The sequence below is a fragment of the Ursus maritimus genome, unplaced genomic scaffold (assembly GCF_017311325.1).
Source record: "Ursus maritimus isolate PB19 unplaced genomic scaffold, ASM1731132v1 scaffold_11, whole genome shotgun sequence".
Taxonomy (NCBI): Eukaryota; Metazoa; Chordata; class Mammalia; order Carnivora; family Ursidae; genus Ursus; species Ursus maritimus.
This window is the reverse complement of record NW_024423453.1, coordinates 64,671,309-64,684,689: the sequence shown is the minus strand read 5'-3', so window position 1 is coordinate 64,684,689 and position 13,381 is coordinate 64,671,309. Positions and strand designations below refer to the sequence as shown.

The 13,381-nt window shown below is 35.7% G+C and overlaps 1 protein-coding gene across 1 annotated transcript in view; it reads left to right on the top strand.

Moving 5' to 3' along the window:
- The window catches only part of FZD3 (frizzled class receptor 3), a 77,245-nt gene that overhangs the window by 19,506 nt on the left and 44,358 nt on the right, over window positions 1–13,381 (top strand). The window contains exons 2-3 of the mRNA XM_008705096.2: window positions 1,561–1,757; window positions 7,616–8,633. Coding sequence (XP_008703318.1) covers window positions 1,561–1,757; window positions 7,616–8,633 — 1,215 coding nt within the window. The remainder of the gene's footprint in view (window positions 1–1,560; window positions 1,758–7,615; window positions 8,634–13,381) is intronic.

Below are 13,381 nucleotides of genomic sequence, written 5' to 3'. Positions count from 1 at the left end.
GAGGTTTCCAGATAAGAGAGTCTGGTATGTTCAGTTCCCCTGGCAGGACTTGAACTCTAATCCATGTTTCTTCAGTGCGATAAAACTGCCAAGATCTCCACTCTGCTTTTCAGAGCCTTTCTGCTTAGCTTCTTAGCTCCTTCCTCATGCAGCTTCAGAATTTTCAGATTTCTTGAAGGGAAAATTGGCTCTGTGTCAGACTCAATACTTGGCACTTACCCTTCTTATCATGTCTTATTCCTTTCATTTTGAATTTTGTCTAGCCTTGTATGACCACCAAAGCAGTGCTGGATTGTAGCACCAGCCTAGTCAAAGCTTGATTCTCAGCCTCTTGCCTTATGCCCAGATTCAACAAATGCCTCCCTGGAAAAGCAGCTGCTCTTACCAGCCACCTTTCCATGTTTCCTGCTCTTTGTATTCTTGATCCGTCTAGTTCTTTTGCTTCAACAGTTCTTGAGTAGCTTTAAGTAGATGCTTTAAAGCTGTTTTTCTGTATTTTAAAATTGTTCTTGATGGAAACATTGGTTTAACACAAGCTACTTCTTCATCCTAGGGAGTGATGGTTACATATATGTTGGGTACTGTGTCCATTATACAGTTAACTCCTCAGTTTCTTTAAGTGACTCTTGGTTTTCTGACTGTGTCTTGTATAGGAAGCCTTTGGAAAATATTATACATCAACATTAAAATTGACTGATTCTTACTCAGTAGAAAGGCTTAGTGGTGAGAATTAATCTGTTACCAATTCAAAATCAGCAATGACTCTGAAACTATTATATAAATGAGTAGAAAAATATTTGATAGTAAAAAAACTCAGATGCTTATTTATTGGGATATTTGATCTATTCCTGTGGTTATAATGTTTATTTAAGCATAGTTTTATGTTTGGGGCCACTGTTTTTTCCTTTTGTTTCCTTAATATCAGCTTACAGTGTTAGTTCTGTTTACATCATGTGTTACCAGTTTAAAAAAATTTTTAATGTAACAAGAACAAGAAAATATGAGACTAATGTGAGAGATCCTTCCCTCTCCCTCGCTCTCAAAATAACTACTGCTATGTATAACTATTTCTTTTCCTCCACCCCCACTCCCTTTCCTCTTTTAGCATTTGTCTGCTCTCTCCTGTTGATACTTGTTAGTTGAAGAAAATGTAGAAATTGAAATACATGAAAAGAAGAAAATTAAAATCTCTTATAATCCTGTCACCAAGCAATAATCACTTTTTTGAGCATTTGGCACATATCTTTTATGGTTTTTTTTTTTTCTATGTAAAATGGATCATACTGTGATTCTAAGCCCTGCCTCTTCATTAATATCACCTCTAACAATTAAAATATACATGTAGATTCTGAAATACACCTCAGTCTTAACCAATTCAGAATCTTTAGGGATATAGCTAAGAGGATTTTGTTTCAAAAACCAAGAACTTTCCTTCAGAGATTTTAATAACCTTCAGAAATTTTTAAAATGGAAAAAAAAGAATATTGTAATATTCTATATAGGAAGCTTTAACTTGTATACAGTTCTTTCTCTAATTATTCAATTTTAACTTTTTCCTAGCCATTCCACCCAATGGTGAATCTGGATTGTTCTCGGGATTTTCGGCCATTTCTTTGTGCACTCTATGCTCCTATTTGTATGGAATATGGACGTGTCACACTTCCCTGTCGTAGGCTGTGTCAGCGGGCTTACAGTGAGTGTTCGGAGCTCATGGAGATGTTTGGTGTTCCTTGGCCTGAAGATATGGAATGCAGTAGGTGCGAAAATCATAGATTTTCATGGATCGTTACTTAATGCTACAGTATGTTTAAAATTACTTGTCTTCTAGTTCGTCAGTTTTTAAAAATTTTTTTGAAGTATAAGTCTTAATTTTGAATAGTAGTTTCATGGCCTCAGAATTGTTCATTTCCTTAGGAACTTGAAATCACTAAATGCAAAGATAGAAAAGGATAAAACGTTTCAATGAAGAAATTTTTAAAAGAATTCAGAAAAACAATCAAGACGTAAAGTTGATTTTTCTTCCTTCAAAAAATTTCTTTTCTGTGTATACAAGTAATGCTATTAGTAATGCAATTAGAAAATATAGAGAAGAAAATAATCATTCATTACCTCACCATTAAATGTCTTTTATGACTTAGTGGAAGTTAAATATCTGTATGATTTAAATGTGTTAATGACTAAAGTAGTTCTGTCACCTTTTTTTTTGTCATGAATTAACAAACCAGTTTTAGGAAATGTCAGATACTTTTCGGATCACTTCCAAAATATAGATTATAAGCATTTCCTAAAGATTTGATGATGTTTACTAGACAGTCTTATAGATTTGTATGAGAGAATATTATTGTTAGTAATAATGTATAGAGTAATACTGTATTTCTTATATAATAATGTTATACCTTTTTGTATTGTGAAATATTTCAGGAATAAGGATTAATAAGATAAATGCATATGTACCTATTGTTGTCTAACTTTATCCAGTCTTAACATTTTGTGATACTTGGTTTAGTCACTTTTTTTTTAAAGAAATAAATAATACAGGTAGAGTTGAAAGTTCCTTCCTTGGTACCCATCTTGATTTCATTCCCTTCTTTCCTCCCCAGAGATGAGGTAATAATTATGTTGACTATGTTGTTAATCATTTCTGTATTTGTTTTTATACTCTTATTATGTATATACGTATCTATAAACAATGTTAAATTTTTTTAAATGTATCTATATTTATATCTGTAGGACTGGTTCATTCCTTTTAATTGCTACATAATGGACTCTGCTGTATTAATATTCTAAAGTTATTTAGCCATTTTCTATTGATGGTCATTTAAGTTATTTCTGGGTGTTTGCTGGTATCAGTAATGCTGCAATGAATGTTCTTTTCTCCTTCATGTTAAAATTGATTTTGTCATCTAAAAATAGCCCTCGGAGGTGGGTAAAAAGCAGGTGTTGTTACTGTCATTTGGCATTTGGGAAAACTTAAGAAATAAAACGTATCAGTTTCTTAAAGTCAGCTCACTGACATTTTGCTTTCTCTTATTTGTCTACTCTATTTCCCACCTGTTTAACCTGTTTTCTTATCTAACCATTCATCTACTTTCTCCCCAAACATGTAGTGTTTACAGTCCCTCTTTTAGAAGTCTGTTAATTTCTTGATGCTTATAACAACAGTTATGAATTGCTTGGGCAGGAACTCTGTTTTATGTTTCTTGTAGCTAACTCCCATTATTTAGTGGTCTTTTTATATCAAGTTTGTAGACAAGTATAGAAATCTCATCATCGTCTTCTGTTTTATGTCCTCACTATTGCCTGGCATTGACGAACTGTGAAACCTTAAATTCTGGCAAACTGGTCTTTCATAACAACTGTAATACAAGATGTGGTCTTCCACATCTTTCCTATTCTTGTTCCTACTGCTCTTGAACTTCCTGGACACTCCCAGACTTTGGTTTTTTTCCCCCCTCTCCTAATATCCGTCTTATCTCATTTATTTCCTTACTTAAGCTTTGTGGTCTATCAGTTGAAGTAACACTCCTGCTAGCAATTTCAGCTCATTCCTTCTACTGAACTTGTTCAGATTTCCAGCTGAATTGATTTAGCCCATTTCTTATAAATTAATTATGCTGTATATTTAATGATGCCAACCATAGCAGTTCTGTTTGCTGTTTGTCTTTGGCAAATTTCCAGTTTGGTCAACAGAATAATTTCTGCTTATTCCTCTCAGCACCTCTGTCAAATCTGTATCACTCACTTCAAACCCATATTTCACCTTTATTCTGTATTTCATCCTAATTCCCCTCAACCTCAGCTTGCCCTCCTTTCGTGAAGATCTTTTAAGCTATCATATGTGAACTATTCTGGTCTGCTATTTCTCAGGCCAATTATTCTTAATTTCTTTTTTTGGATCCTCTTCTTCTTTCTACCCCTTAAGTATTGGTGCTGTCCAGAGTTTCTTTTTTATTCTACATGCTTTCCCAGGATGATCTCATCTCATTCATTTTAACTCTTACTCATCTGCTGCTGACTCCTACACCTAAATCTGCAGCTTTGACATCTTCTTGCTGAGTTCCAAATCTGCTATCTAGCAGCTGTTGGAAATCCTAGCCTGCATTTGTCTCAGATACCTCAATTTTAACATGCCTAAAATTGATTTTCCTTTGCTTATTTTTTAGTTCTCTATAAGTCATCTTCTCTTCCCCCTTCATTGACCTTAGCTCCCACATCCAATCAATTATAAACTGTATTGCTTTTATCTAACTACTTTCATATCTTATTCCCACTGCCTTATCTGGTTTTATTTTATTTCTTTTTAAGATGTTTTATTATCTTTAAGTAATCTCTACACCCAACATGGGGCTCCAACTTAGAACCTAGAGATCAAGAGTCACATGTTCAACCAACTCAGCCAGCCAGATGCCCCTCCCTGCCTTACCAGGTTTTAGTTCTGATATTATTTGAATCATCTAATATCTCTGCTCTCATTTTTGCCCAAGTCTATCTTCCACACTGTTTCTGGTCATCTTTCTAATTACTTGGGTTAGGTCTATATGAATATATTTATGCAACAATCATTAACTCAACAAATATTAATGGGATGTGTCCTGTGTGCTAGGCACTAGTCTAGATGCTGAAGATAAGTAGTGAACAAAATGTAGTCTTGGTTCTTATGGAACTAAAATTCTAGTGGTGGTGGTAGTGGTGGGCGATAACAAATAGATAATGTCAGATGGTAATGAACACTAATAAGAAAAAGAATAAGATTGAGTGATAATGATAAAATATGGGAAAGTAGAAGGAGTCTTTCCTATGGAGATATTGGGGAAGACCTTTTTGATAAAGAGGCATTAGAATAGGGACCTGAATGAAATCAGAGAACAAATAATCCAGAATATAGGGAAGAATAACCAAGACATAGGAAACAGCAGTTAGTGCAAATGTTCTGAAATGGAAGCATGCTTGGATTAGTCATAGTACAAAGGAGCCGGAGAATGTGGAGCCAAGTAAATTAGGGAGAATGGAAGGATATCAGATTATCAGAAAAGTACTGGCAATAGGGTCTTTGTAGCTCTCATACAGAATTTGGATTTGACTCTTAGTGAGGTAGGAAAGCATTAGAGGACTTTGAGCAGAAGAGACATCATCATGAGCACAGGAGTGGCATGTCTGTAAAGGATCACTGACTGCTGTGTGGAAACGGAGATCAATCGGAAGACACTCCGGAAGTCCAGGAAAGAGGTATTAGTGGCTCAAACTGTACAGAGGCAGTGCAGGAAATGAGAAGATATATCATAAGGTACAATGATAGAAATTATTGGTAGGTTCTGAGGTATATATTAGAGGGAAAGGATTTCAAGGATGACCCTACGGGTTTTGGCCTGAGCAACTAGAAGAATGGAATTACCATTTATGGAAATGGGGAAACTTAAGGAGTAGAAATCAAGAGTTTGAGTTTTGGAAAGGTTATAGAGTGAGGTGTATATATATTAAGTGGTGGTCAGATATACAAATACAGCCAAAAAAACTTTGCATGGTTTTAAATTTTATATTACTGTTTTCTCTCTCTCTCTTCTGCGACATGCTTATCTCTCCAACCTAATCTCCTCCCACAAGTCATGCACACTTCGTGCTCCAGCAATATTAAACTACCCTGTTCAAATCTCTGCCATTGCTTGCATTTCTTGCTAGAATACTGATTGACATACTACCAGAACTGTCAAATACTGACTCAAAATCCTGTATTGAGGGTCTTATTTTATGAAGTCTTTCATAATCTCATCCTTTGGAAGAATCAGTCCCTTGTATTATTTTTATTTATATAGAGTTTGCTTCATCTATCCCACTGCTGAATTTTGTATTTACAAGTTTGTATCTCCTTTTAGACTGCAGGATAGAAAGCCTGGTTTTTTGTCTTTTTATTTGTAATCCCTTACGTACTGCAGAATATAAACAAATGCTTAAATGCAATAAGTTTCTCTCATTTGGATTTATAATTCCAACTCCAGCGAAGAAAATGGATTATATTAGAAAATAAAAGATTAATCAGCTACAGCATAAGGTTATGCATGTTTTTGTCAAACTTAGTATCAATGATGGTTGCTTGGAAACTATTTGATGCATATAAACTATTAAACATCAGTTAGTGGGAGTCTGAAGGCTTAGCAGCTGATACAGGCAAGAAAATTGAGATGCAGGAAGTTCATGAGAATATTATCCTTACTCATGTCTGCACCACAAAACTGTTTTATTTGTCATGCAGCTATGACACTTTCTCAAGTCTGCAGGTCTTGTCCCTCTGGAAATTTGCTAAAATGCTAAAATGCTGAATACTGTAATATGATTTGTGGTGGTGGGAACCAAGAATTTTCTTATTTATTTGTTTATTTAAAAGATTTTATTTATTAACTGGAGCACAGGCAGGGGAGAGGGGCAGAGGGAGTGGGCGAAGCAGGTTCCCTGCTGAGCAGGGAGCCTGACACCGCTCCATCCCAGAACCCTGGGATCATGACCTGAGCCGAAGGTAGATGCTTAACTGAGCCACCCAGGCACCCCAAGAATTTTTATTTTTATTTATTTTTTAAAAGATTTTATTTGAGAGAGTGAGTGAGAGAGAGAGCACAAGTGGGGGGAGGAGCAGAGGGAGAGGGAGAAGCAGACTCCCTGCTGAGCAGGGAGCCCAGTCTGGGGCTTGATCCCAGGACTCCTGGATCATGACCTGAACCGAAGGCAGGCACTTAACCAACTGAGCCACCCAGGTGCCTCTGAATTTTTATTTTTAAAACAATGTTAAGTTTTTCTTATGTACACCAAAGTTTGAGAATAACTGAGTTAGAGAATGTAATGAATTAAAGAGAAATTAGGGGTGGTAAGAAAGAAGTAGTTGACATTAGAGACCTTAGAAGGACTGTAATTAGCCAATGTGCTAAGCAGGGAGTGAATATAAAATGGGAAGAAAAGATCTAAAAACTAAGCCACTTATAAGGATTTTTAATACCAATGTAATTAAAAACACCTTGGGCTATGGATTTGGGAAGGATTTTTAACATTTCTGCTTAAGGAAGTTCCATTGAATCTAGGGTAACTGTAGTTAAAGTTTGAGAAAAAGCTACTATTCTGTTAGAGCTATGTATTTTTTCTTTTATAATGTATGTTTATATTTTGAAATCTTATTTTAAAGTGTGCGTCTTAAATACTCTATATACAGTGTTGATGGCTATGTTAGACTATTTTAATTAAAAGAATACTCTTTGGGGCACCTGGCTGGCTCAGTCAGAAGAGCATGCAACTCTTGTTCTTAGGGCTTGTGAGTTTGAGCCCCACGTTGAAGGTAGAAATTACTAAAAAAAAAAAACAAACAAAACAATACAAAACTTAAAAAAAAGTACTGTTTTTGAGGCCAAAACAAAATTAAATATAAAACCATATCATTTTTTGATCAACAGTGGGCAATCTAATTGTATGGCCCATAAACAAGAATCAACATTTACTTTATTCCTACTTAGTGTAATTGTACTCCAAGGATATTAGAATGAATAAGGTCATGAGTGCTAAATTTGGAAATCCAAATTGTTAGGTATCAATAGATTTCCCAACAAGTGAAAATGGTTCTCATCTTGTATTTTTTTAGGTTCCCAGATTGTGATGAGCCATATCCTCGACTTGTGGATCTGAATTTAGCTGGTGATCCTACTGAAGGAGCTCCAGTGGCAGTGCAGAGGGACTATGGTTTTTGGTGTCCTCGAGAGTTGAAAATTGATCCTGATCTTGGTTATTCTTTTTTACACGTGCGTGATTGTTCACCTCCTTGTCCAAATATGTACTTTAGGAGAGAAGAACTTTCATTTGCTCGATACTTCATAGGATTGATTTCGATCATTTGCCTCTCTGCCACGTTGTTTACTTTTTTAACTTTTTTGATTGATGTCACAAGATTCCGTTATCCTGAAAGACCTATTATATTTTATGCAGTCTGCTACATGATGGTATCATTAATTTTCTTCATTGGGTTTTTGCTTGAGGACCGCGTAGCCTGCAATGCATCTAGCCCTGCACAGTATAAGGCTTCCACAGTGACACAAGGATCTCATAATAAAGCCTGTACCATGCTTTTTATGGTACTCTATTTTTTTACTATGGCTGGCAGTGTTTGGTGGGTAATTCTTACCATCACATGGTTCTTGGCAGCTGTGCCAAAGTGGGGTAGTGAAGCTATTGAGAAGAAAGCCTTGCTGTTTCACGCCAGTGCATGGGGCATCCCCGGAACTCTAACTATCATCCTTTTAGCGATGAATAAAATTGAAGGTGACAATATCAGTGGCGTGTGTTTTGTTGGCCTCTACGATGTTGATGCATTGAGATATTTTGTTCTTGCTCCCCTCTGCCTGTATGTGGTAGTTGGAGTTTCTCTCCTCTTAGCTGGCATTATATCACTAAACAGAGTTCGAATTGAAATTCCATTAGAAAAGGAGAACCAAGATAAGTTGGTGAAGTTTATGATCCGGATTGGTGTTTTCAGCATTCTTTATCTCGTACCACTCTTGGTTGTAATTGGATGCTACTTTTATGAGCAAGCTTACCGTGGCATCTGGGAAACAACATGGATACAAGAACGCTGCAGAGAATATCACATTCCATGTCCATATCAGGTAAGGGAAACCTTGTTCTAAATTTCAGAATGTGTAATAGTGAAAAGAAGTCATATACTGTGAAGATCTAATCTTAGCTAGTTTTAAAAAATGTTTATGAACCTGTACATTAAAATTTAAAGTAAAGATAACAAACATTGTAGAAGAAATGTAATATACATGTTTCTATAAACCTCTTCCATTTAAAAGATGACTTTTAGAAGTCTAAGCTATGGGCTTTTAAGCAATTTACTTCTGTTGTCACAAAACAGTTTGCTTGGTGATTGTTTAGAAGTCTACAGGTGTGAGGGCAACAAGCACTTTACCAACTGACAAGAAGGCACCGTCTTGTGAAAATTTTACTGATGGTCCGAAGAGGAATTAATTGTTTTAACAGTGTTGCAAAAGTAGTAGAACGCAGTTGTACAAACTAGTTCATCTCTTATTGGTCTTGGTTTTTCTTTTTTGCATACTGAATACTTTATGATTTACCTTTGAATTTAAACAGGTCAGATAATCATAGTCATAGAATCATAGTATTTTAGGTCTAGAAGGAACTTTAGAGGTCATCTATTCAAGTTTCCTCATAACTTAGAGTTCTTAAACATCTATCTCATTTGAGACTTAGAAATGTTAAGTGACTTGCTTATATCCAAACTGGGATTTAGTGTTAGGAGAAGAATGTAGCAAGGAAAGTAGTTCAGAATAGTTGATGCTAAGTATTTTTCTATCTTACAACCTTCTCTAGAACCTATGCCCTTAGCTGTCATCCCCTCTTCCTTTTAAGATAAGTTTTCTTGAAAGAGCAGTCTCCATCACTGTCTCCCGTTCATCACGTTCCAGGTTAGCTGTTAAAAGTGCACCAGCCATCCTTTCATCTCCCCTGACGCTTAAGGTTTAATTACCTTTTTAAAAGTACTTATGTATTATAGATAATTTTTGTTTGTCTCTTTCCCTTNCTAGACAGTGAACTCTTTGAAAGCAAGAACTTCTTTTTCAAATTTCCTATTTTTGGAATACATATTCTGTAGGTTAGTAGATGATAACATTGAGAATGTGGTTGTATAGATGGAGAAAAGACATTTTTAAGAAATGGTAGGGGTGTCTGGGTGGCTCAGTTGGTTGAGCGTCCGACTCTTGGTTTTGGCTCAAGTCGTGATCTCAGGGTTGAGATCGAGCCTGCTGTGGGCTCTGCGCTCAACGGGGAGTCTACTTGAGATTCTCTCCCTCTCCCTCCTCCTCTGCCCCTCTCCCGTGCCCCTCCCCAGCTCCCCCACACTACCCCCCTCTAAAATAAATAAATATTAAAAAAAAAAAAAAAAGAAATGGGAACAGTGGTACCAGGGACAGGGAGTGTGTGATTAGCACATAATCAGTGCTGATAAATATTTAATGACTGAGAATGCCAATTTATTATTGTATAAATATTAGCTATGGGCTTTTAAAAAACAACTTATATTGAGAGACCAGAAAAAATGAATGAATGAAAATGAATTTCTTGACAGAATGAGTTATTAAAAACTCTCAATACGAATTTTCAGACCTGAAGCTAAGTAATGGCATTTGGCCTCTAATGACAGAGAAGGAGAGGGTTGAATTACATCATATGCTTTTTTATATAAGTAATCTAAGATTCCAAATATGTATTATTAGGACTATTGAAGAATAATGTTTGATTTTAAAATAATGATCTAAAAAATACCAAACCTCTCATATAGAAATTGATAAATTAGAGTAGTTGGGATGCCACTATTTTCAGGACATTCCTAGAATTCTTTCAGCATCTTTAGAACCAGCATGAGCTGCACAAAAATATGTGTGTGTGTATATGCATTTTTTTGTGTGTGGTAATGGGTTAAAAAGTGTTTTTCATTTCCAACATACAGAAATAACATTGGAAATGAATTATTTACGATATACTGAAAAGAATGAAAATGACATTATGACAATAACATGGTTATTAAGCTGCAAACTCTGGAACACAAATCCTGGCTTCATATCTTACTTTCACTATTTACTAGCTTTATAATCTTAGGCCAACTTCACCTCTCTCTGCTTTAGTGTCTCATCTGTAAAATGAGTAATAGGATCTAATAGTATTAAGATAGTAATAGTATTAGAAACAGAAGCAGAATCTATGTCCTCGGGTTATTCTTGGGAGTATACGTGCACACGTTTAGTAGAGTGCTCAGATGTTAGGTCTCATTCATTTTCTTCATTTATTATTGTTCCTGATGTTGTTATTTACATACATACATACATATAAATAGGGGATTTTAAAAACTATCCAGTACCAAGCTTTACCAAATGCCATATTTGCTTCAGACTTTCATTTATTTATTTTAAATTTTTAAGTAAGGTCTGTACCCAGAATGGGGTTTGAACTCACTACCCTGAGATCAACAGTCTCACACTCTACTGACTGAGCTGGCCAGGTGCCCCTTGCGTCAGACTTTTAAAAGAATTCTTTACAGATTTGGCTGAAGCTCCCTATATACCCTTCCCCAGTCATGTTCTTCTTACTCCCTGTCCAGAGGTAACCATCATCCTGAATTTGGAGTATACCATTCCCATGAAAGTCTGTACAGCTACCAATATGAAAAACTGTTTTACAAAAATATGTAATACAATGATACCATACTATACATGTTTCTGTACTTGATTTTTTAACTTAACATTTAGTTTTTGAGATGTATTTATATTAATGTTGTAATTCATTTTTATTTATTTTTAAGATTTTTATCTGAGAGAGCAAGCATGGGGGACAGGAGGTAGGGAGCAGAGGGAGAGGGAGAAGTAGACTTCCCGCTGAGCAGAGAGCCTGATGCGGCTGGATCCCAGGACCCTGGGATCATGACCTGAGCCAAAGGCAGATGCTTAACTGACTGAGCCGAGCTAGGTGCCCCTCTAGTCCATTTTTTTTTTTTTTAAAGATTTTATTTATTTATTCGACAGAGAGAGAGACAGCCAGCGAGAGAGGGAACACAAACAGGGGGAGTGGGAGAGGAAGAAGCAGGCTCATAGAGGAAGAGCCTGACGTGGGGCTCGATCCCAGAACTCCAGGATCACGCCCTGAGCCGAAGGCAGACGCTTAACCGCTGTGCCACCCAGGCGCCCCTAGTCCATTTTTTAAAATGTGTTTCCTTTTAAGGAAATTTATATTATAAAATGTTTCAAATAATAGAAGTATAGTAAATAACGTAACAAACACCTGTGCACTCATCCAAACTGCCCTGAAATCTTAACATTATATCATGTCTATCTATCTGTTTAGCTGGCTGGCTAACTATCATTAAAGACACAGTTGATGCCTGCCTCTGTTCCCTTAGGTATTCCGATAGTTTTTCCTTCTCCCTCCCCAGAAGTAACCCTTCTCATAAAGATGGTATTTATCTTTCTTCCCAATATTTTTATATTGTAGCTGAATATTTACAGATCTATAAAACTTGCTGTTTGCAAGTTTTAAAAATCCATTAGGTGAAATCATTCTGTAGCTTGTTTTTTTTTCACTCAGTTTATGTGTGTACCACTAATTTGTTCATTTTAACTGCTGTAGTCTAATATATAAATATACTTCAATTTATTCACTCATTCTTTTATGGACAAGTAGTTTCCAATTTTTTTGCTGTTATAAACCATTTTGCAGTGAATGTTCTTTTAATACCTATCTTCCTTGAACATGTCCAAGAATTTCCATGAGGTATATACCAGAAAGTGAAATTGTTGCATTGTAAGATATAGACATCATCAAACCAAATGGTTATTTTAACTTACACTCACAGTTGAGTATGAATTTCCCATTTTCCCCATCACGGTGTTCTCAGGCTTTTAAGGTTTTGCCAACCTTTAAAACAATATCTCAATCCCATAGTAATTTGTATTCCCTTTGTAAGGTTGAAGATGTTTTCATAGGTTTATTGGCCATTTGGGGTTTCTCTTCTGTGATTTTGCTCATTTGCTACTTTGTCCATTGCTGTTAGGTTATTTACTTTTTTTTTTTTTTTTTTTAAGATTTTTTTTTTTATTTGAGAGAATGAGTTCATGAGCATGAGCAGGGAAAGGGGCAGAGGGAGAGAGAGAATCCGAAGCAGATTCTGTGCTGAGTGAGGAGTCCGATGTGGGGCTCCATCCCAGGACCCTGAGGTCATGACCCGAGCCAAAATCAAGAGTCAGACACTTAACCAACTGAGCCACCCTGGTGCCCCTAGACATTTTTAAAATTTGATTTTTGACTCATATCTCTAATCCCTTGAAATGTATTTTTTCTACATTATGAAGAACATAATTTTATTTTTTCATATGAATCAAGCACTATGGTTTCTGCACCATTTATCAAATAGCACATCTAAATTGTAATGCAACCTCTGTCATATTCAAGTTCCATTTTAGGCTCTCTCTTTGGTTCCATTGGTCTATTTCTATAACTTTGTGTTAATCCACATTTCCCCTCCTTTGCTCTTCAAAATTATGTTAACCATTCTTGCCACTTTTGTATGTGAATTTTAGAATCAGTTTATCCATGAAAAACATGTTGGCATTTTGATTGAAATTATTTTTTATTTTAAGTGAATTTGGGGGAAATTGCCATCATTGTAATACTGAGTTTTAGTATTTTTTTGTTTATTTATGTATTTATTCATTTATTTGTTGTGGGTACCTTAAAATTTTTGTTGTAATTGCGAATGGGATCTTTTCTCTGTTTTTAAATTGATTATTGCTGGTGTACAAGAATGCCAGTAACTGAATTCATGTATTGATCTTGCATTGAG